Below are 25138 nucleotides of genomic sequence, written 5' to 3' on the forward strand. Positions count from 1 at the left end.
CACATAGTGCAAGCAGTCTCCCACCTACCTGCAGCTCTTTCCAAAATTTTATCAAATCAAAGGCTCGATGTCCTGTGTCATCGCTCATCAGCTTATAAAAATGCAAAGGAACTCATCAGCTTCCTACATGGCATCCAAAGATACCATGTGTTCATCTCCTCCTCATCTAAGTCCATAGGGATCAACTCACTTCACAATAAAATAATTTTCATGTCAAACATTTGTGATCGGAGGGAGTATTAAGATGCACAGGTGATCAACACTTGTTACAGATGTACTCAAATATATCCATACTGATGCCTTTATAACTGCATCAATAATTTGATCAACATGAATTTGAACATGGGATCGCTGCTTGAGCATCCTGATTCCTGAAGGCAGCATTACCAGCTTATTTTTTTTGTTACTGTTCAAACAGCGGTAACATCACTCTGTAAGCAATTACTGTTGGAAGCTCCATTACATGGACTGTAGCCTGTAAGCTACGTTTGCTTATTGAAGCATGCTACTCTACACAACAAGTTCAAGAAGTCTCCAGTTGCATCTTGGATCAGCATCTGCATTTCCTTCCCATTTTGAAAAAGCATCTGCGTTTCCAAGTATACACTTCACAACAATTATCATAAACTTTGTAAACGACAGGAAGCAGCAAATCCACCTGTACTTCCACTCGATACCTGGCTTAGTGGGTTCTATATGGAATTCTGAGATTAGTGGCTCCCAGTTGACAGAGCATTTGCCTCAATCCAGTCAAAAGCAAGTGGACTAAGGAATGCATCAGGGATTCCAAAAGAACTGACAACAGCAAGCGCATGGGGCTTGAGTTCACTGCACAGTTTCAGGACTTCATTCCGCACACTGGCTACGTTGTCACGTGACAAATATCCATATCTTAAGAAAGACACAGATTCATCTATGCTGACCATAACATACAGAGACCTCAGCAAGAGCAGCACCTCCTGGAAAATGAAATGTAACATTAGCATTATGTTACGATTAAATATGAAACATAATTCTACTTTCCAATGAAAAAGACCAAAGAAAGGATTGATTTATTTGACAATAGTGGCAAGCAAAATAATACAATTGTAGACTAAACAAAAGTGTGAATATACCTTTAGGGAACCAGAAGGAACATTCATCTCGTCTGCCAAAAATATTTGGAGGATTGTACGCTCAGTAAAAGCTCTAGCTAAATCTTCAGCAAGTTGGTAGCTCTGGGAGAATGTCATTTATATCAATGACAAATAAATTTTTTAACAGGAAAAATAGCGCACAGTGAAATCTGAATTATACCAGCATCAAAGCCTTTTCTCTGCTTTTTCCTTGTGCGAGATGGAGAGAAACCTCCTCCGTGAACTGCTTTAGTAAATCTCTCTCCCTTAAGCAGTACAGGTCCATCTATTCATGTACACAAACCCACTCTAAGTCTGTATGCATGCCAGAGATATATTAGAAGTAACAACTAAAATATGGTTACCTGGAACTTGGAGCTCCTTAATATGCTACTTGTCAGCTTATCAGGAATAACAGGGTTCTGACCATTTAAGTGTTCCAATCCCAATCCCTTGAATGGCTTCTTCTTCTTTTGTGCAGCCAAAAATTCAGCATAAAGTGCTTTGCTTACCTAAACAAGATTAAAAATTTTACAACCACACGAAGCAGCTTTCATAAAATACATGGATGACTGAAAACAACAATAACCTGCTGCATTAGAACATTATTATCACCCTCAAATGTGGACTGGACATCAAATTCAGCTTTGAAAATTCCTATGCGGTTCTCAGTCTTTAGACCTTGGCCTCCACAGGCTTCACGACACTCCTATACATTTAATAGAAAATCCAGTGAGGAAAGTGACTGGAATAAAGAAACATAACGGTAGCTCGTTCAACACTAACAGTACCTGAAGTGTAATCATATTCTGCCAAGTTAGTGTGGCCTTCAGGGCACTAGAATAAATGTGTATGGCTTTGCTCATTTCAGGAGTTCTCTTGACATACATCTTTTTCATAAAATTACCAGCACTGCTCATCAGACATCTGCACAAGGAAGCATAGTGAAATGATAGCTGCTACATAAATGAAACCATTGGCACAACAGTGCTATGATTTATCACTATCAATTACAGAGTATGGAAGCTTTGTACCACAAGAAGGTAATTAGATTTGAACAAAATGTAGCTAAACTAGAGTAAGAATTTGTATTAAATATTGACTATAAATACACAAAACAATAGCAAGGTAGTAGCATACACTTTTGCTAGCAGTGGTAGAAGGCGTCGCTGGTGACTGGGATAATCAAGCAACAACATTTCAGGATCATCTGGTGTTAATGAAAAGGCCCTCCTCGACAAACCGTATCTCACAGCAATTGCTAAGCCTACCTGTATGTATGGAAAGTAAATAGCATATCACTATGCGCAATACAGTTGTATCCATGCTTCAACACTGAACGCCAGGCACATTCGCTCAGTAAAGAGTAAAACTTGGCCAAGCTAGTTATTTTAGAACAAATCAACCCTATCTTTCTGGCGAAAAGATAGAATCATTCCTTCAAACAAACAATCAGGTCCCAGATAATTTCCATGCTTGTCCAAATGAGCTAGGTTTTGCAGGGAAAATCGACTTGTTTATCTATCCCTTGCCCAATCCAGTGATATTTCACTTTAGTAAAGCTGGTTGATTACCCCTGACTGGGACAAGTTTAATTAATTGCCTTGTTGAATTTTTAAAGCAAATAACTGCAATCTTAGGGGAGTATATTTGTTAAATTAATCATCTAAAACATTTTTATCTGTGTTTACAGGGGAAAAAGTGCCACACCTTTGAAATGTAGACTGAGTTAACTGCAATATTTACTCGACCAAGTGTAAGTGGAGAAAGGAAAGCTGCAAACCTCTGCAAATCAACATTGTCAGTTCTTCAGAAAAAAAATAGCAAAATGTAGCTCATCTATCATGTCAACATATTGAGTGAAGCGGACCTGATCCGGATCATCTATCACGCTAACATATTGCCCATTTGGCAAAACATCAGCAACAAAATTAAGCAAGTTCTCGCGAGGAACACGTATATTCTGAAACCTGGTATTGAGGTAAAAGGTATATTGATATACAAAGAATGGCATATATAACAAGAAAAAACAAGAAATACAATTACTCACCAAATCCGGCCATTATCAACACCATTCAATCCAATCTTATGGCCACAGTCAGCTATATGGATATCAGGCAATACATTTCCATCTTCATCCCTAATTTGAGCCAGAAAAGCATGGACTCCTTCACTTTTCCCATTTATATGGAGTTGAGAAAAGACTATTGTATGCGTCGCATGCTGCAAAAGGGCACGAATAGTTTTAGTAAATTATAACCAAATGCGCAGCAGACACATAGAGCTAGGAAAGTGAAGTGTTATCTTACGTTAGCAGCTCCACCAATCCAGTACTTCTGAGCTGATTCACATGGAGTATTTATGATAAACTCTCTTGCTTTTGAATCATAAGTTGCTATTGTCTCTATTCCTCGCACCTTTTGTATGAAAGAAACAGTGAAGCAGAGCTTAATCAGCATGGCAACCCAGATATATACCATCCAAAATTGAAATTCTTAGCCCAAAATTCTGCACTTACATTGCTTCCATGGCCTAGTTCTGTCATTGCAAAACAACCCTTGACATCATAATTTTCCGTGGCCAACAACCACTTGTCATGGTGGCGCTTTGTTCCAAGAAACTTGATAGCACTGCCCCTGGAATATATGAATAAATAATACAAACTAAACATGAGAAAAATGCAAGAAAAAGAACTCAATACAAAATACAATATATTGTATGATTTTCTATTAAGACTAAAATTAAGGTGCAGGCCAATATTAGCTCCTTAAATTTGGATGTGAAATTCTGCTCAAAATTTTCAAAGAGGGATGAAAACATGTCGTCAAAGAGGACCGCTTCCAGATAACTTCTTTGTAATAAATGTAAAATTAGTGATAGAAATTCTGGAAGAGGCAGTATTTGCGCTGAACAAAAAATTAAATTATTTGCCAAAGGAAATAAGAAAAGTTGATCCATGGTGGAAGGCAGCCCAGTAAGGCATTGAGTATTTTTGGGGACTTAGGGGGTCTGAGGCCCTCTGGGCCCCTGGTTGGTAGTACCGACAACAGTATAACTAGGTCAACTGTTACTGCAATACAAGCAGGTTCTTGCCAAAGGAAGAAAAACGTGCTGTTTTTTCTGTTGGAGTAATGGGCTTGGCCCATTTATTCTAAAGCATTAAAAGAATTTAAAGCCCACTATTAATGCTAGGGAATCAATGTTTAATTCCGTACCGGGAATTGAGGAGGATCTCAACCGAATTAAAAGGTGGACTTCTTGTACACCACTTGTGAAGCCGGTAAGAGGAGGACGGTGAACCACACGCGCGCGCGCGCTCGCTCGCCTCGCCGAGCCGGGCCGGGCCGGGCCGGGCCGGGCCGTGGCCGTGGCCGTGGCCGTGGCCGTGGCCGAGGCGCGGCCGGACGGGCGGGGCGGTGCGGTGCGGTGCGGCGCGGTGTGATGGCTATTTTGCCGTTGACAGCAATTAATCGTGCGATTAAACGTGCAATTAAATCTGTAATTAATGGCCATAACCGCATCACCTAAATGACTCTGATGGTGTCCAGGTTCAACGAACCTGAGCACCTGAGTCACTATATAAGGAGTGCCATTCCCCTCATCCATCCTGCACCAGAGCACTGAGGCAACTCGGCTCCTCTCTTCTCCCTCTCCAGTTGCTGAGTTCCCCAACGCTAATTTCTGCGCGCACAGAATTAGCGTGAGCAGGCCTCCGAAACCTTGCTCGCCTTGAGATCCTGCACGGGATAGGCGGGCAATCAGGTTTTTGGGTAACGCTTTAGCGTGACTGCTCAAAAATACTAAGGCTTTGCCCGATTGTACGACTACTTCCTGGTGGACGAGCCGAACGACTACGTCGACTACATTCTGGTGGCCGAACGACTACGTCGACTACATCTTGGTGACCGTTCGTGGGACTGCACTGCGAACTTCTTCCTGCACCGATTTAGTTCGACTACTTCGACTGAGGCCAACCGAGTAGATGTCTACTCCAGTTGGTAACAGCGCAGCCAATGCCTCCGGCAACGGCCCCGCTTTAGGGTACTCCCTGAAACTTTGGTTATTTATATTGTTTATGCTTATATGTGTGATAAGTATAAACATGTTCACATGTTTTATTTTACTCCTTAAAGTCATAGAAATATTGCTAGTTTATACATTTAATTTTGGAATTAAAATATACCGAAAATTGCCTAGATTTCTAACAATCCAAAAACCTGATGATGTTAATAGGCTTTCGGTATCTAGCTTTGCTGCATCAATCAAACCATCACCTTTTGATGGTTCAAATTACAAACGTTGGCAAGAGCGGCTTATACTGTGGTTAACATTATCGAGAGTGATCCATGTGAAAGAGGGTAAGCCTGAACAATTCTCTCCAGAGGAAGGGAGTGCGTTCGATGAGGCTGATATCCTCTTTCGAGGCTTGATCATTAGTTTTCTCGGTGATAACCTGGTGGATTCTTATATCCGGCTGCCAACTGGCAAAGCTTTGTGGGATGCTCTTGAGGCTCAATATGGAGTATCTGACGCCGGGAGTGAGTTGTATATCATGGAGCAGTTCCTTGAGTACAGGATGGTCGAAGACCGTTCTGTAGTGGAACAGGCTCATGAAATACATACTCTGGCAAAAGATCTCAAAAATTGCAGCAAAGAGTCCCCATGTGTGTTACCCAATAAGTTTGTGGCTGGAGGTATAATCTCTAAGCTGCCACCTTCTTGGAGGGACTTTGCTACTTCTCTAAAACATAAGAGACAGGAGTTCACAATAGATGGACTCATAGGGACTCTTGATGTTGAGGAGAAGGCGAGAGCAAAGGACATACGTGGGAAAGGAGTTGTTGGTGCTTCAAGTGCCAATCTTGTTCAGAAGAACAACTCCAACAAGAACAAGAAAAAGCCACCGCAGAACCAACCAAAGACTAAGAAGACAACCACTTTTAAGAAGAAGAAGAAGACGGGAGCTTGCTATGTGTGCGCTAGTACGGATCACTTTGCTGCAAAGTGTCCGAACCGCAAAGGCAACAACTCCGCCAACATGGTTATTAGCGAGCCTGGAGGAACTTCGGGGTACGGTAATTTATTACCTACTGTTCTTTCAGTCTTTGGTTCACCCGAGTGGTGGGTTGATACTGGTGCTAATATTCATGTTTGTGCTGATGCTTCTTTGTTCTCTTCTTACCAGACCGGCGGGACTTCCTCCTTGCTGATGGGGAACGGATCACATGCGCGTGTTCTTGGTGTTGGTACGGTAAATCTGAAGTTTACTTCGGGGAAGACCGTGCAGCTGAAGAACGTGCAGCATGTCCCCACCATCAAGAAGAATTTAGTCAGCGGCTCTCTACTGTGTAGAGATGGTTTCAAATTAGTCTTTGAGTCCAATAAATGTATCTTGTCTAAGTTTGGTACTTTTGTTGGAAAAGGTTATGAAAGCGGAGGTTTGTTCCGTCTTTCTTTGTCAGATGTTTGTAATAAAATTGCATACAATGTTATTAACGTTGATGAAACAAATGTTTGGCATTCGAGGCTTTGTCACGTTAATTTTGGTTGTATGATGCGCTTAGCTAATTTGAGCTTAATTCCAAAGTTCACTTTTGTCAAAAATTCTAAGTGTCATGTATGTGTTGAATCAAAACAAACTCGTAAGCCTCATAAGATCGCGGAGGCAAGGAGCTTGGCACCCTTAGAATTAATTCATTCCGATTTGTGCGAAATGAATGGAGTGTTGACAAAAGGTGGTAAAAAATATTTCATGACTTTGATTGATGATAGTACTAGATTTTGTTACATCTATTTGTTGAAGTCAAAAGATGAAGCTTTATACTACTTTAAAATCTATAAAGCTGAAGTAGAAAACCAACTTGAGAGAAAGATCAAAAGAGTTAGGTCAGATCGTGGTGGCGAGTATTTCTCAAACTTATTTACTTTATTCTGCGAGGAACATGGTATTATTCATGAGAGGACGCCTCCCTATTCACCTCAGTCAAATGGGGTTGCCGAAAGAAAGAACCGCACTCTAACGGATTTGGTTAACGCCATGTTAGATACAGCGGGACTTTCCAAGGAATGGTGGGGTGAGGCTATATTGACTGCATGTCATGTCCTAAATCGTGTTCCTACAAAGAATAAAGAGATAACTCCTTTCGAGGAATGTGAGAAGAAAAGGCCAACACTGTCATACTTACGTACATGGGGTTGTTTGGCAAAAGTGAGTGTGCCAATAACCAAGAAACGTAAGCTTGGACCTAAAACTGTGGATTGTATCTTTCTAGGTTATGCTATTCACAGCGTTGGATATAGATTTTTAATAGTGAAATCTGGAGTACCTGACATGCATGTTGGTACTATAATGGAGTCCAGAGATGCTACATTTTTTGAAAACATTTTTCCCATGAGAGATGAAACAAGTTCATCTAGGCAAGAGTTCATCAAGGATGATGGCTCTGCTGAGCCGATAGAACACAATGAACATACACTTGTAGAAAATTCTGAGGAGGATAACAATGATGCTCCGAGAAAGAGCAAGAGACAAAGGACTGTAAAGTCTTTTGGTGATGATTTCATTGTATACCTCATAGATGATACACCCAGAACCATTGAAGAGGCATATTCATCTCCTGATGCTGACTATTGGAAGGAAGCAGTAAGGAGTGAGATGGATTCTATTATGTCTAATGGAACCTGGGAGGTCGTTGAACGTCCTTATGGATGTAAACCGGTTGGATGCAAGTGGGTGTTAAAGAAAAAGCTTAGGCCAGATGGTACTATTGAAAAGTACAAGGCTAGGCTTGTGGCCAAGGGTTATACACAAAAAGAAGGAGAAGATTTTCTTTGACACTTATTCACCAGTTGCCCGATTGACCACAATTCGAGTGTTACTTTCCTTGGCAGCCTCTTATGGTCTTCTCGTTCATCAGATGGACGTTAAGACGGCTTTCCTCAATGGAGAGTTAGAAGAGGAGATCTATATGGATCAGCCGGATGGGTTTGTATCAAAGGGTCAAGAAGGAATGGTTTGTAAGTTGTTAAAATCTTTATATGGTCTCAAGCAAGCGCCTAAGCAGTGGCATGAAAAGTTTGATAGAACTTTGACCTCTGCCGGCTTTGTTGTGAACGAAGCTGACAGATGTGTGTACTATCGCTATGGTGGGGCTGAAGGAGTGATTTTGTGCTTGTATGTAGATGACATACTGATCTTTGGCACTAGCCTTAATGTGATTAAGGAAGTCAAAGAGTTTTTATCTCAAAATTTTGAGATGAAGGATCTGGGAGAAGCTGATGTTATCCTTAATATAAAGCTGGTAAAAGAGATCAATGGTGGGGTGATTCTTACACAGTCTCACTATGTGGAGAAGGTGTTAAGTCGCTTTGGTTATAGTGACTATAAACCTGTCTCAACACCATATGATGCCAGTTTAATTCTTAGAAAGAACAAAAGGATAATGCGAGATCAGCTGAGATATTCTCAGATCATTGGTTCATTAATGTATTTAGCGAGCGCTACAAGACCTGATATCTCGTTTGCTGTAAGCAAACTGAGCCGGTTTGTTTCAAACCCGGGAGATGATCATTGGAAGGGTCTTGAAAGAGTAATGCGCTATCTGAAGGGGACAATGAACTATGGAATTCACTACACCGGGTACCCAAGGGTACTAGAAGGGTATAGTGATTCAAATTGGATTTCTGATGCTGATGAGATAAAGGCCACAAGTGGATATGTGTTTACACTTGGTGGTGGAGCTGTTTCCTGGAAGTCTTGCAAGCAGACCATCTTAACGAGGTCAACTATGGAAGCAGAACTCACAGCATTAGATACCGCCACTGTTGAGGCTGAGTGGCTTCGTGAGCTCCTTATGGACTTGCCGATAGTTGAAAAACCGTTACCGGCAATCCTAATGAACTGTGACAATCAAACGGTAATTGTCAAGGTGAATAGTTCAAAGGATAACATGAAGTCATCTAGACATGTGAAAAGGCGGTTGAAATCTGTCAGAAAATTGAGAAACTCCGGAGTTATAGCCCTGGACTATGTTCAGACGGCTAAAAATCTGGCAGATCAGTTTACAAAGGGTCTTTCACGAAATGTGATAGACAATGCATCTATGGAATTGGGCTTGAGACCCACGTGAGTCATTCTATAGTGGAAACCTGTCCTATGTGATCGGAGATCCCGTGAATTAGGATGGTGAAACAAACTAAAGTCTGACTGTGAGAAGAGAACCTTTGTGAAAAGGGCTCATTCCGTGTATAAGGTGCATTTCTCTTCTAATCTGTATGGCAGGTTGGTCTATACCTTAATGTGTGCCAGGTGGTTTCTTTTAAACAAATGAGTTGTTTTCTTGAAACAAAGATGTTGTCCTACAGAACATCTGAAAGGAACACACCTATATGAGTTTGACCACTGGTCATGGTCTATGAGAATTGGGTATTCTCTAGAAACTCATGAAGGGCCTGGAGTATGACTTATAAGCTCCAAACCGCGGGGATGCTTTTGCAGCCTAGTACCAGTGTAGGGCTCTGGTCAAACTTGTTTGCACAAAACTGGCAATTCAAGGCACAGTCCATTGCACAGTTGTGAATAAGTATAGCCTTTGTCCTAGATGGAAGTTCAACTTAACAGTCTCTGTCGAATACTGGTATATCAATGAGGGAATGAGGGTATTTCTAGTGTGGCTTGAATTTCTTGGTGGGGATTGTTGGAGTAATGGGCTTGGCCCATTTATTCTAAAGCATTAAAAGAATTTAAAGCCCACTATTAATGCTAGGGAATCAATGCTTAATTCCGTACCGGGAATTGAGGAGGATCTCAACCGACTTAAAAGGTGGACTTCGTGTACACCACTTGTGAAGCCGGTAAGAGGAGGACGGTGAACCACACGCGCGCGTGCTCGCTCGCCTCGCTGAGCCGGGCCGGGCCGGGCCGGGACCGTGGCCGTGGCCGAGGCGAGGCGAGGCGCGGCGCGGCGCGGCCGGCCGGCCGGACGGGCGGTGCGCGTGCGCGTGCGCGTGCGCTTGCGCATGCGCGGCCGGACGTGACGTGCAGGTGCGGTGCGGTGCGGTGCGGCGTGGCGCGGTGCGATGTGATGGCTATTTTGCCGTTGACAGCCATTAATCGTGCGGTTAAACGTGCAATTAAATCTGTAATTAATGACCATAACCGCATCACCTAAATGACTCTGATGGTGTCCAGGTTCAATGATCCTGAGCACCTGAGTCACTATATAAGGAGTGCCATTCCCCTCATCCATTCTGGACCAGAGCACTGAGGCAACTCGGCTCCTCTCTTCTCCCTCTCCAGTTGCAACAACTGAGTTCCCCAACGCTAATTTCTGCGCGCACAGAATTAGCGTGAGCAGGCCTCCGAAACCTTGCTCGCCTTGAGATCCTGCACGGGATAGGCGGGCAATCAGGTTTTTGGGTAACGCTTTAGCGTGACTGCTCAAAAATACTAAGGCTTTGCCCGATTGAACGACTACTTCCTGGTGGACGAGCCGAATGACTACGTCGACTACATTCTGGTGGCCGAACGACTACGTCGACTACATCTTGGTGACCGTTCGCGGGACTGCACTGCGAACTTCTTCCTGCACCGATTTAGTTCGACTACTTCGACTGAGGCCAACCGAGTAGATGTCTACTCCAGTTGGTAACAGCGCAGCCAATGCCTCCGGCAACGGCCCCGCTTTAGGGTACTCCCTGAAACTTTGGTTATTTATATTGTTTATGCTTATATGTGTGATAAGTATAAACATGTTCACATGTTTTATTTTACTCCTTAAAGTCATAGAAATATTGCTAGTTTATACATTTAATTTTGGAATTAAATTGTGCCCGAAAATTGCCTAGATTTCTAACATTTTCTTCCAACCATTCCTGTACGTTAGTCTAAAGAGCCACAAGAAACTCTTAGAAACAACCATCTAGATGCGAAAATACAGGTTGCAGTCTTTTATTCTGTGACAAGTCCGAATAAATTCTAATAAAAGAACAAGATTGAAGGACATCCTGATGTGCATCAATCATAGCTTCGAGCTGTTCGACACCAGCTCTATAGCTATTGGATACAAAGTAACCAGTTTTTTGTTAGTAATATTGCCAATCCAGAAGAAGCGAAGGATTTTTATGAATGGCACAACAGAATTACAATCTCAGAGTTTCCACAGCAATGTATCATACCACCAGATGAAACTTAATGCAATGAAATTAAAAATGACATAAACTTGTTAATTTGTCATGAAGCTTGGGAATGTTTTATAAGTAAGCACCCAGTAACTGCGCATGAAGGATATGGCTTATAACTGTGAATAACGGTGGAAGTAGTTGTAGCAGTAATCACTAGAGGAAGATTTGGCCAGAGAATGGCCATAGACGTCGATGCAGTCGAGGAGGGCAATCTTGTGGAGCTCAGCCTCGGCGCCATCCTCGCTGAGCCACCCTCGGAACACACCGTGCCGCATGATCTGCCGCATTGTTGCGCCCCTCTGCCCTTCCTTCCCCTTGTTGAAGTCCGGCACCACAACACCATGCCGCCTGTCCCCGCATGCCGGCTGCAGAAGAGGGCGCTCTCCATGGCGTGGAAGAGCTCGTCCAGCAGCCGCCTGAGGTCACTCAGGAGTCAGGACAAACGCCGTCGGCGGCTTGCTAGACTCCAGCGCGAGATAGCTCAGGCGGCAAGACAGTACCAGGGAAGTCCTCCCTGGGACAGGAGCCGTGGCGCCAGCGAGATGTCGCGTGATGGTAGCGGCACAGCGGGCCGCCTGTGAAGGTGAGGTCGGGTGCATCACGGATCGTGCAGGTGTGGGAGCGGGACAATGAGGCAGCTTTGAGGTAAACAAAGAGGCGGCATGACCAACGAAGTGGGGAGCAAGATTCCAAAGCGCGTGAGGAGAAACCGAGTGATTGAGCGAACGTGACAATGAAAGAGTACGCGGAACTTAGCGTGGACATATTGCGTCAACGTGCCAATAGTCTCATGTTTTGCGTCTGCGAGTAGTACAGCTTGTACCCTTGACGTACCAAAGCATACAGCCACCGGCACCAAGCATTTTGACTCTTCTTATTCTTAGGCCAACTTGATCTTCTATCTTATCACCATGGAAAAGCAACTAAGCAAGTATAAATAAAAGCCACTACTATTGGGTACCAGTATCCTTATTACTCCGCATTTGTCATATACTCCGTATAAAAAAACACAACATGTCTGAGAAGACAAGACATTTCAAAACCAAGTCAGCAAAAAGTACTAAAATCCCCGGAGATCTTAACTAACCCAAACAGCGCTGCAACTAAAATTCTTACAAAGTTACAAGAGCAACTGTTGAGAGAACCTAAATTCACCATAACAGAGCGTCAAAGTTTCCCTGACTTTGATCAAGTTAATCATCTTAATTTCATCTCAGAACAAGGCATCGTCTTAATGGAGTGCAATCACTGCAAATTAGGACAGAGGCGAAGCTCCTAGCTCTAGGATGAACACCATGGACGACCATCTGAAGTCAGAGCGCGAAACAGAGATAGATAGCCGCACAATTCTTCAATAATAAGCGTTGTTCTTATGCGGATTCTAAGCATCCAATCAAGTAATTGACGAGAAAACGTGAGATGGGGAAAATCGATGGGCAATTGGGGAAATTGGCGTACCAGAGAAAGAAGTGGACGCCGATCTTGATGGCGAGGGAGTGGTCGTAGACACCTAGGCACTCGAGCAGCGCGAGCTTGCGGAGCTCAACCTCGGCTCCGGGCTCGGTGAGCCACCCGCGGAACACACCTCGCTGCGCCAGGTGCGCGATGCGCCGCATCGTGGCCTCCCGCTGCGCCTCCTTCCCGTCGTTGTAATCCGGCGCCACGAAGACCCTACTCCCGCCGCCACGCTGACGCGGGCAAAATAGCTGGCTCTCCTCCATGACGCGAAACACCCAGTCGCGCTCCATGAGATGGTGCCCGTCAAGTAGCGCACGGAGCTCTGTGGGCGGGAAAGCCGGCGCGTTCTCGGCCGACTCCGGCGGCGCGTAGCTGAGGCAAGGGGAGGGGCCCAGCAGCGCGGCCGCGGCAGCGAGGGGCGGTGGAACGGGGAGCGCGCCGGCGGCGAGGTGCCGCGCGATGGCGGCCGCGCGCCGGCCGGCGGGGGACACGGCGGGGTCCATCGGCGTCAGGGATTTGGAGCTGATGTGGGAAAGCGGACCGGGCAACACAGGCAGGGGAAGGAGGAAACTTGCAAGCTATCGATTCCCGTACAACGACGAGGAGCTTTCTATTTTTTTATATACTACTAGTAAAGTGTACGCGTGATTATTTAAAAATCGTTGACCATTAAATTCATTAATTAATATTGGACTATTCATTCACATTATACACGTTCGAAGAGGGGAAAAAAGAAAATATCATTTTACTGATATCGAGTAACTGAATCATGTAGTAACTTTCTCATTCTCCATCCCAGTTTGCCAAACACTATAAAAAGTTTTCTACCACGTGCTCACATCATAATAATCAGAGAAAAGAGAACAATGGCTGGAGTTATAAAAGAAAGAAAATTCATATTGATGCCAAAGCAAAATGTCTACACTAATGTTGTAGGCAAGATTCATATTTATGCCCAAGCAAAATTCATATTGATGCCCAAGCAAAATGTCTACACAATAATGAAGTACAGTTAGCATCCATGAAACGGATATACAAATATTTGTTCACAACACTGTATCATCCGCATCATAACTGTTAGTGGAGAGTGTCTTCGGGGCGGACGAACACTACAACAGTCAGGAATATGTTCGGTGCAAAGATGAATCGAACACAGAGAAGTGAGGAAGGTCTTCGGACAATCATCCGGTATTCTCTCTCTGTATTCAATGTCCCATCAAGGATTATTACAGGGGTATTTATAGGCGACAGTCCGCCTTCCATGTGCAATTACAACATTGAACCCTTACACCGGTAATATTCCAGGTATATTCTCGAACCCTTGGGTAATTTCTCCCCCTACAATTGTGAGTGGATTACAGCTCAGGAGGCCCCCCACGACCCATAACTCAGGTCGGTCTTCGCATGCCACATCCGACGAAGATCCCATCAACCTCGCTGGTCTCCCATCGACCGATGCCCACGCGTGTCGTCGCCCAGCCTTGGTCAGTTTTGTAAACACTTTGTTGAGCACATCTTTTATTACAAAAGTAGTTTTAAGGTTCATCGTAAACTCTGGTGTGTATGTTTCGGCTCTGATACCAGCTGTGGCAGAACCGCCAAAATTAATCCGACTCAAGTGCGTTTACCATCACCATTACTGATGAAATGATTAAGACGCACTTCGAATGGAGTAATCTGATAGTCTGTCGGGTAAAATCCCGATACAACCACTGTATTTCCGATCGAAACAACATACCTCACACGAAGGTGAGCTCAGAGATTACAATAACCATAAATTTTACAACACAAACTTCAATAGTAAATGTTATTACAAACCGAGTTTGGGAATTCAAACAGGTACCTCAGAAATTTGGAAGTAGATAAGTTCTTTAGAGTTTATAAACAGCGGAAAAGAAAACGACATCTAGCGACGATATATGATATCATGATGAAGCCCGTACATGACGTCAATCTCACCAAGTATCCCAAAAATTACCTGAAAACAAAGTCACAAGCAAGATAGAGTATGCTAATACTCAGCAAGACTAACCCGACTAAGGGTATAAAATATCCTTTTAGCTAAACATGCAAGGCTTGTGAAGGCTCTGGGTTTTCTTTTGCTGAAAAGCAACAAAAAGTAGGTCCTTAATTTCAAATTTTAGCTTTTAGATTATAGTTTTATTTACAAATCTAGATAAGCACCTATCTATACAAACATGGTAGAGGAATTAATTTCATTCAACCATATTGAGCATTGTTTTGTTCCACTTCTTACTCTATGTGGCAAAGGGATCAAGCGGTCTCAATTTCCGCAAGAAATGGATGATTCTGAATCGAATTTCCAACCTTGCAAGGGTAAACCTAACACACACGCTTGGAGCACTGTCGAGTCACTCCCAAGCAACCGTTTGCTTCTTATTCTGGTTCATGGATCAGTGCCACTCTCCCCGACTACAGAGAACCGCCATTCTCTGCACCCGTGGTGTTGCGCAACCTAACATAACTTCCAACATAATTTAACTTCCTATCTCTAAAAGAGAGTGGGAGGTATTTCCTTTTGCCGGGCCGATCAGTTACTAGCCTTGCCGCTTTCCCATAATTCACGGCATGTGGCTAGTACTTTCAAACACTTAACCACCGCTACCACACACTACGGCCTTAATAATTTATCAACACAGACGGATTTCAATATGAAGCTTGTAACCAAATACGTCCATGGTCCTTATAGTGATTGCAAGAAAGTAAACAGTCAACTCCTATAAAGCTCACGAGTGACAGGTAATCACTCGACTTTTACCAGTCCTATTAGCATAGCATCTATTTCGGACTCAGCTTCTAGTATTCAATCAATAGGTACCTAGAATTATGCATCTAAGTTCTCATTCAACTCCAATAACTTAAATGCACAAGTAAATAGTAATAATAAATTGCATAATTTAAAATAATGGGATTATGCACCGGGGCTTGCCTTCAGTGGTGTCTATAGAGTTAGTAGGCTTTGACTCTTCCGAATCTGAGTTCGGGACTTCAGTTAATTCCGCAACGTTGGCCTGGACTTCAGAAATATCCCCATCTGGTTCCTAGATAAGCTCGTATGTTCTGTCTGCTAACGATGTTGTTTCTATATGCAATGCAATGGTTGGAAAATAGTGAGGTGCTTGAGTAAAGCTTTCCTTCACTATTAAGTTGTAATTTAATAGCACATCAATCTAGATTAACCATGTCAAGCACTCTCTTCTGTAACTCACTAATTATAACTTCATAAAATAACAAGACTAGCTACACTAGACAAGATGGGTGAGGTTCAAAATCAAACATAAACTCAAGGTCCAAAAGGAAAGACCATGTATAAAAATTCAAGCTCCACATGGAGCTTATTCTAACAAAAACAAAAACAGCACTAGCATAAGAAGATCTATTTATAGGTCAAGTTCCAGACATAACTACAGACTGAATCCTCATGGACATGACATACTACTCAGTAGTAGCTCTCAAGAATATTTTCATAATTTTGTATGGATAGGAACTAACATGTATGAATTAACCTTAGGACTCAAGAACAAATCCAAAACTCAAGCTAAATAGAGCTAAAACTCTCTCAAGAATTACCATAAACTACTTGTGATCAGTAATAAAATAATAATTGCATATGCTAGAATTTAAACAAAGTACATGAAATCACAAGCAAAAGTCAGGCACTAGGGCTACAGTTTTTACACAAGATTATATGTAGTAAAAGAATGCTAGGTTTCAAAAAGTAAGCATAGCAAGGCTATGGTTAAATAGATATAAATAAATCACTCATTTCCTAACAATTAAACTAGAGATCACTCATTTCCTAACAATTAAACTAGAGCACACAATATAAGGTTTCAAACAAACTTTAGTAGTCAAAGTCATAGAGCTAGTTAAGAGGAACTCAACAAAATTTATTTGACATTTTTTTATTTTTCTACGAATTTCTATGAATTTTGAAAGTTCACAAGTTTAAAAGAAAGGGGGCTCTGACTATTTTGCAGAAAGGACCCTAGGAAGATTTAGATCAAAGCAATTGGGTCCTTGGCCGGTTTGGAGAAAAAGGCAGGGAAGGGCGGTGGCCGATTCCGGCGAGGAGGGTCGTCGGGGCAAGGGACAAGGGGCCATGAAGAAAGAGCAGCTTGAGGCGAACCTCTGGGTACTGGTAGCGCGGCTGGAGGTGGCCGATAGGGTGGTCGTCGGCGAGGAGGTGCGGGCGGCGGTGGGTGAGCTCGTCGGTGGCCGTGCTCCGGCCGAAATCCGGTGGTTTGAGCGGTCAAGGAGCTTCAGGGAGCCAAGGGGGTTTGGTTTAGGGGTTTATTTGGGGCAATGGAGGCCTGGGGTGGTGGCTCCACGTGCGACCGGCGAGCGGCGGTGCAAATGGAGAAGGGCGGCGGCGGATGTGCAGCACACAGGCCGACTGGGGCTTTTATAGGCCGGGCTGGGAGAGGATGAGTGAGGGGAAGAGGGGATAGGCTCGCCGAGGCTGTGGGTATGATCTCGCAGCGGTGGAGCAGTTTCTCCAGGGGCAGCCGGCGAGATGGCGCAAGGGGGCAGCTTGGCGCGCGTGCGGATGGCCAGTAGAGGCGGTTCGGGTGGCGGCGGGGGCTTATGCGCGACGCGTGGAGGCGGTGGCTCGGCCGCTGGCGTTTGGCGAAGACCAGCGGCGGGGCAAAACTGGCGGCGAGAGGGGGGCGCCCCTGTTTTGACAGAGAAGGGAGGAAGAAGAAGGCAGTGTGGTTTTGGAAATTTACAAAAGTTTAGGGGGGCTAACTGTAAAGTAAAATTTCCCATTGATCTAGGGCTCAGATGAAAAAGTGTTCAACATTAAAGTTGTGTAACTTTGCAAGATCTACAACTTTCCTGTTGGGCAAAAATTCACTTGGTCAAAGAATTTGGAATTATTTTGAAATCCGTCAATTCTTTTAAATGCAAAAGAACACAACTTAAGTTTTAAAATTGCAAGGGTAGCCCTAAGCATAAATATATTTTTTTATGATGGTAAAAATGAAAAACAAGGTATGCACTTTAACCCCTCACAAAATTTGAAATTTTTCCTTATGCAAAACTATTTTGTAAAAAGGATCCTGCACTTTTCCAAAATTACAAAAATACCCTTGCTATGGCAATCATGGTTTAAATTTTAAAATACTCATAAACACAAAAAAAACTATATTTTAACTGGGTGTTTCTAGACCACAAAACCTGGATTGTCACACCAACCAAGGGTGGAGCGATGAACGACTCCAACCCCGCACGAAGGGCATGCATACCGTCATGGAGACGGATATGATTGCTGCAAAGCTGGACCTCCTCATTAAGAAAATGGAGGAAGGGAGCAAGCAACCGATCCACGCTCCCGTCTATGCCATGGGTTCACACTTCACGTGGGAAGTCTGTGGTACTGATGGACATTCGGGGAACGACTGCCCCAAAACCCGTGAAGACTGCGCCTACCTCAACAACAACAACAACAACAACAGGTACCGTCCACCACAAGGAGGCTAGGGGTGGAACCAGCCATGTCCACCATTCCATGGAGGTAATAACTACAATCCTTCTTACAATTCGAATTTCAATTCGAACCAACCTCCCTTGAGAGAACTTGTTCTTGGCCAAGTTAAAATCAACAAAAATATAAATAAAAAGCTTTTGGCCAATGACAAAACCCTGGAAAGTTTGAATGTGAAGCTTGAAACTTTGTCTTCCACTCTTAAAAATCAATTAAGTTTCAACAAAATGATTGAAACCCAACTTGCTCAAATTGCTGCTTCGTTACCTGCTATTGAAAACGAGAAGATCCCGGGGCAACCCGAGACTCCCGTTGAAAATGTTAGCATGGTGTCTACCGGATGGGGTAACTCGTCCCGGAGGCTACCATGCACTAACCATGCAGGTAGGTACAATCCCCCAAGGAACGATGTTTGGGATAGCATGGTGGTAGCAGTGCAAGAAGATCCAAGGGTCCCCATGATCAGCTGCTCGATCTACGTCAAAAACTTCGAGCAATGTCTATGCGATCTGGGGGCGAGCATGAACATAATGCCCAAGGTAATATACGAAGAACTTCAATATCCTGCTCTTTCCCCAACAACCATGCTTGTACACCTTGCAGATTCGACCATTCGATATACCGAAGGGATAGCCGAACACATCTTCGTACGAGTACGAGATTCCTTCATCCTTGCCGATTTTGTGGTAATGGATATGGAGGGAGACCTTGGAGTCGACCTCGTTCTTGGGTCACCTTTCCTAAGCTCCGCTAAGGCAAGTTTCGATGTCGGAAGGGGAGAAATCCATTTTTGTTTCGGAAAGGAGGATATGTTTTTCAGGTTCAAGCGCAGGGAAGAGCAGCGCTTCATGATACAACAAGGCGGCGAAGGGCAAGCACTCCTGGGTGCACTAGAACCCCAGTCAGAACACCGACCTTCCACACCTAAAAGGAAGAAGAAAGCAAAGAAGGTGTGGCGGAAGGTCGAGAGTCCAGCCTCGTCCAGTTCTCCAGGACGAGCCGACCAATGGTAAGTATGACGGAGAAAGGTCGTGCACGTCAGACTATAAATGACGCGCCCTTGCCAAAGGTAAATTGGTATTTATCTCATATTTGTTTTCTCCGCCTTTTCAATTTATTTTCACCTTATTTGTTTTTTTCACTGCATGATTAAAATTGTTTTCTGCATGATGGAATTTTTCTAGAACTTTTTCCTTTTTACAAAAATACCAAAAATATTTTTTGAGTGTCAAAATCCTTTGGAAAATAATTTGGACATCTTTTCGAGCAAAATTCTGGCCGAGCACCCCATGGTCATCTACCATATGACCGTTGGAGCTCAACGGCCAAAGAGGAGCAGCAGCGGGCCCACCAAGTCGGCCGAACCCTGGTAGCCATTGCGCGGGCCCTACTTGCTCCAATGGTCACCTGACCGTTGTGGCCGGCCTCTCTTCATGTGCCTTCGCTCGTTTTCCTTTAAATAGAGGCCAAGAGAGGGGTGAGGAGCTCTCATGCTCACTCTCTTCACTCTCATTCCCTCTCACACATTCTTGCTCGGGATTTCATTAGATTTTGGCTCAAGTTTGATTGCACAAAAACTCTCTCTCTCATTTCTTTGCTGCAAGATTGTCCACACACTTGGAAGAACAACTTTCGGGTAAGAGTTTCATTTTCAATTCACTAACGTAACCCGACTCGAGTTGTTCTCGTTCGTTCTTGTTGCAAGCATGAAGGGTGCAGGATGGAAGATATCCGGAGCTCTCAAGAGGACGACGATGTTAGGCTCATCACGTTCATGGGATGAGTCTAGCTCTTGTCATTCCCCCGAAGCTACACCAACACCAACTATGATGGACTACGAACAAGACGAACAAGAAGAGCAATTTGAGGAGCAAGTTGCAGAACCGCAAGCTGAGGACATGGAAATAGATGAAGATGATGCACTGTACCTCGACTTACGTGACGACCGCGAGCGTCAAGCCTACGCCACGATCAAGAATCAAAGCTTTGGTCATACCAGAGCCTTCGATCTGGATCTTCTCAAGAAAATAGGTATGGACGTTGACTTCGCTCGTGTTTGGCATGCGGTTGGATGGGATGACTTTGTGCCCGTTGAGGAGAATGGTTCTCGTCTCCTCACCATCCAATTTCTTTGCACTCTTCGGGAGGTGGACGACGGTGTTTCTTTCCGACTTTTTGGAGTTGAACGCTATTTTAATTGGAGAACTTTCAGCCACCTCCTTGGTTTTAGCATGCGCTTGCCAGCTTCCCTCGCAAAAAATTGCCGCGGTTTTGATCTACATGAGTTTTGGGGTTTGATTTTGGGTCAAGTTGTCCATGGCAAGTTTGCACCTCGGTGCAATGACATTCAAGATCCGACTCTTCGTTTGATGCACAAGTGGGTGGCTATCACTCTCTTTCCAAGAGATGATCCACGACCAGTGCGGAACGATGAGTTGATGCTATTATACGCCATGGTTAACAAGATCCGAGTTTCTCCCGCAAGAGCTATGGTTAAGCAATGGCTTACAAATTTTAGGATGACGAGTCCTATTGAATGCACTTCTTTGGTTACCCGCATCGCATCGAACATGGGAATCTTAGACGGGAACCCCGTTCCCTTATTGAGGAGCCCCGTGTTATGATCGATGAGGCGTACTTGGTTCACGGCCACATACTCAAGAAAAGGCCGGATGAATCCTTGGTTTTTTTTCTCTCAGTTATGCAAATGAAATCCCGTTGCCAAACACGGGATATCACTTGTATAACTGTCGTTCGCTAACCATCCCTCTTGTTCCACAAGAGGAGAGCTGCAGGCATAGCTTTTCTAGTCTTCCTGGCAGGGTTACAAGAAGCAGGGCCAGAAGGGAAGAATTCATGCAGCAGCAACCTCAGCCTCATCCACAGCAATACGAGGCTGGAGGTTCATTATGGCAGAGTGCCAGCTCCACCAAGTGGGCACGGCAGGCCCCAAGGCGTCGGTCCACTAGCTCCAGTTCCAATGGACCCCCGATCTCCCCCAGACATACAGCTTCATCCAGAGGTTTCGCTACTCTGACTCGGCAGATGGGTTAGCTGAACATGCGCACCACCAACATCGACGAGTCGTTGGGCCAGCACATCGAGTCAACACAAAACTGGCAGTGATACAGAGGCGAGAGGATCCACAACTTGGAGCGATAATAGTAGCAGACCCAGGAGGAGTGGAGGGCTTACTACCATTGGCCTGGGTTTAACCCCAACCAACAGAAGTGAGCTTGAAGCTAGCTTGGGGGAGGATCCACACGAGAGGTAACTTGTATCAAACTCTATCTTTATCGCTTCCAAAACCTTGCATGAAACCAAACAAAAATTTGCAAAATTCTGAAAATCCATAAAAATTTGCATAACTAAAATCAAATAAAAATTGGCAAAACTTAGAAAAATCCAAAAATATTTACTTGCTTTCTAGTATGTGTAGTAAGCATGTGTAGTTTTTCCTTGTTGAGATGATGAATAGTTGCTCTGTTAGTTCCTTTCATATGCCTAGTTACAACCTTGTGCTCTGCCTAAATTTTGAGTTTGGTGGCTAGTTGTTCAAACCTTAAGCTTGAAACTGTGGGTAGCGAAAAGCAGAATTCGAATCTAGGGTGTTGTGGGTTATGATATGGCGGAAAAGAGTTGTTATGATCTTCTCCTACGTGATGCTGATATCTAGAGCATTTCTTTTCAAAAATACAAAAATAAATATAGTTCCTCGGTGATATGCAATTCTTATCCAGAGCCATATGAGTTACAAGTTTGAAAAGCCTTTCCACATATGCAACTTATTTTCTCATTGAGCTTTGTCAAATTGTTGTGACCCTTTGCGAGAATCATTTCATACGCCCATGATTAAGATCACGTACACGTCCACTCACATGCTACACTTCTACACTTGGAAGATAGCTAGTACACCCATCATCCATCCACAAATAAAACTCCATGCTATACCATGACTATCTCTCTCCAAAGTTATCACCAAAATGTATGGGCTATACAAAAAAGAAATAAAAGATGCATACCCAAAGAAGGTATGCCACGTGCCCCCAAGACATGTAAAAAAAAGACGCATACCCAAAGAAGATATGCCACATGTCTCGAAGGCATGACAAAAAGAAAAAGAAAAAAAATAGCCCATACCAAAAATATTACAAGGGAGAGAGAAATCATATGAAGGAGTTTCATCCACCATCCACCAAAAAAAATATCCACACACTTGCACATCTTGATCAAGGTTTATGACTTGTTTCTCCTTTGGATCCGGTCTTTGACTTAGCAAAATATGAGAAGCAGGTTCGCCATCATATCCTCCATACCTACAGATCCACAAAAAAAAACCATTAGAAGTAGGATGGAAAAGAAAGGCGCATAAAAAGACCTTGGTGAGGAATGAAACACTTTTGAGTGATCCGAGAGATCACCCGAGGAACTTACAAAAATTCTCTTCAAAAACTTTACAAAACCTCCGGATTGACGGTTGAACAAAGGAGTGGGTAAATGGTACTTTACAAGCCATTCTGACCCTCAACCGCCAAAGATGAGGATGATGCTATAAGCCCCACAGGAGTAAGGTAAAAGGTGCGAACAAGGCCAACGTATTCAGAATAAAGGTAAGAACACTCGGTTGTGCCTTGTGCATAGGTCAGGAATGCGACATTGTAGCAACTCCTGATCAACAATCTAAGTCTAAAACTTTGCTCGGGACAAGCAAAGGGCTAGCTTGAGGGAGTTGTTGACGGTCCTTAAGTATCAAATCCGACCGTCAACTAGACTCATAATAAAGGAAAACTATACGCCTTACTCACATATTTGTATCACTAACCTTGCTCCATAGTTGTTTTCGAGTTATGTACATTTCAGATGAGCAAGAGTGGAATAAGAAGAAAACACACAGCAGACGCCACACTTCTACATAGAAGATCGCATCCGGCATCACCCACTTACAAAGAGGGCCCACCCGGCAGAGCAAACGGGCGTGCCACACAAAATGCACACAAGGAAAGATACAAGGGCCCACCTGTCAGCCTGCCAGAAGAGGATAAGGACAAGGGGCGCCATGGGGGGGGTCAGCCGAACCCCAGGTTCGGCCGAACCTGCCCTGCCTCCCGTCCAGGTGCATTTCAAGGAGGAGAAGCTACCAAGTCTCCTGATCACCTTCCATATGTGCATTGGCGGGAAACTGACCTCCACTAGTATAAATAGGGCCCCCTCTCACCTTAGTGTTTTGCCTATTGCTTGAGGCACAATGTCATAGTTAATGTTAAGTACAATACCTTTGCCACTGCCATCCTTTGGGAAACAAATAAATAACGATACCCTTACTCTCCGGGTGAAATGCTACAACGGTATATCCGTGTGCTTACGGAACCATCTGTAATCGTATTGATTATACCACGAGAGTGGCACCCCTTGGGTGTAGTTGCTAGGATGGGTTGGTGCCCTCATTTCTAGTGACTGCACAAAGGACCACCAACAAGCAATTCTAAGATTGTTGCCGAGGTCTTCGCAAACCCGGTATCGACTTAAGAAATGCCAAAAACTTCTATTCTTCGGCTCAGCCTATAAATGTGGTTGACGAAGACCTGCAAGCTAGCAGCAAGCACTGAAGGTTTTGCTCGTGCATTCTAGATTCATTATTAGCCGAAGAAGATCGTCGTGCTGTCGGCCAGCAGGGAAAGTATCTTAGCTATTCCCCAATACGGATGCTACACCTTCGCATTTCACAAGAATTTGCCCTGCCCTGTTGCAGCGAGCAAGAACAAGTGGGCAGGTGACTGGGCCTCGCACTGGTTCTATCACAAAGTTCCACTGGATCTGAAGACCAACATCAATCCCCTCATCGTTGGATGCATTGGCGCCCTCAGTGATGTGCTGAAGGTGGCTATGAACGTCTGGCCCGAAGATGAGGCGTTCCTCGCCATGCTCCGCAAGGTGTCGAAGACCTTCGGGACTCGGGACATCTTTGAGGAGTTCGTGGCTTGTGATTGTTTTCCCGTGAAGGCCAGGTGGTCTGTCTATGGTTGGTTGGCCAAAGACCGATGGATCGAAGGCATCCCGGTGCCGAACTTAGTGTCTACATTCAATGTTCACCATGATCGTAAGTTGCTTCCCTTGGTTGTTCTCCGTGATCGTAAATTGTCTCCCTTGGTTGTTCTCTATGATCGTAAATTGCCTTCCCCGTTGAACAATCGCACTATGTTGACACCCTGCACCTCTTCGCTGTTTTAGGGATTGATGCTGCTGTCCTTGAGAGCCCGGCCAATGAAATAGTCGGGCCAGTCTCTTCTAATGAGTACCAAGCCTGCTGGGGCGTTTTGGCGGGGTTCGACGGAACTGTGTCTTTCACGCCCTAGGGATATCTGTGCCTCGTCGGGTGGCAGAGGCGAAGCTTGCTTAAGGGAAGGGCCCTGCCCCTACAGTTGCCCTGGAGAAAGCGAAGAGGAAATATGGCTCGGCTTTGGCCATCCTAACGAAGCGTAGCCGGATTCTTAATGTTGTTCTGAGTGTCTCCCCATTGTAGAGCAAAGGGGAGTCGGAGGATGTGGGGAGCGAGGGCAGCAACTCCCCCTCCAACGAAGCCTTGCCCCCCGTTTTGAAGAGTGCTACGCCACTGACCATGGCTCCTGCATGCCTGGACCTTGAGTGCAGCACTGCCTAGGAGAGCGCCGACGAGGACAACAACACAGAGGTGCAAGTCGAAATTGACTCGCCCTCTTTGGCGCCCACACAACGACAAGGTCACGACGTCGTCAAGGAGGCGGAGAAGGCGGCGGCCCGAATCAGCATTTCACCTGACTCTAGGGCCAAGGGGACGGATGCCGAAGTGATAGCAGTTCTTCGGACAGTAGTAGCAACTTCATTTGTGATGCTGATC

At 44.4% G+C, this 25138-nt stretch overlaps 1 protein-coding gene across 2 annotated transcripts; it reads right to left on the reverse strand.

Annotated features, from left to right (window-relative positions):
* Positions 1 to 239: 239 nt before the first annotated feature.
* Positions 240 to 13319, reverse strand: LOC120703685 (acyl-coenzyme A oxidase 3, peroxisomal-like). 2 transcript variants are annotated; one of them, XM_039987839.1, is made up of 14 exons: positions 12756 to 13258; positions 3634 to 3751; positions 3425 to 3532; positions 3166 to 3338; positions 2986 to 3085; positions 2826 to 2900; positions 2256 to 2386; positions 1907 to 2042; positions 1705 to 1824; positions 1481 to 1627; positions 1297 to 1401; positions 1116 to 1217; positions 678 to 959; positions 240 to 587 (listed from the first exon to the last, which is right to left on the reverse strand). In XM_039987839.1, the coding sequence occupies exons 1-13, from the start codon at positions 13256 to 13258 to the stop codon at positions 711 to 713; spliced, it is 2067 nt and encodes a 688-aa protein (XP_039843773.1). In that variant the 3' UTR covers positions 240 to 587; positions 678 to 710. The 2 variants fall into 2 exon arrangements, with proteins under 2 accessions (XP_039843773.1, XP_039843772.1); XM_039987838.1 differs by having other exon boundaries at positions 240 to 959; positions 12756 to 13319.
* Positions 13320 to 25138: the final 11819 nt, after the last annotated feature.

Source organism: Panicum virgatum, chromosome 4K (assembly GCF_016808335.1).
Source record: "Panicum virgatum strain AP13 chromosome 4K, P.virgatum_v5, whole genome shotgun sequence".
NCBI classification, from domain to species: Eukaryota; Viridiplantae; Streptophyta; class Magnoliopsida; order Poales; family Poaceae; genus Panicum; species Panicum virgatum.

Excerpts from the sequence above, each read along its gene's own strand:
- LOC120703685 (XM_039987838.1), bottom strand. The coding sequence starts at position 13,258 with ATGGACCCCGCCGTGTCCCCCGCCGGCCGGCGCGCGGCCGCCATCGCG. Across the intron at positions 2,043-2,255 it reads CTACCACTGCTAGCAAAAGT|ATGTCTGATGAGCAGTGCTG; the intron begins GTATGCTACTAC and ends TTCCTTGTGCAG. Across the intron at positions 1,628-1,704 it reads ATAATGTTCTAATGCAGCAG|GTAAGCAAAGCACTTTATGC; the intron begins GTTATTGTTGTT and ends AATCTTGTTTAG.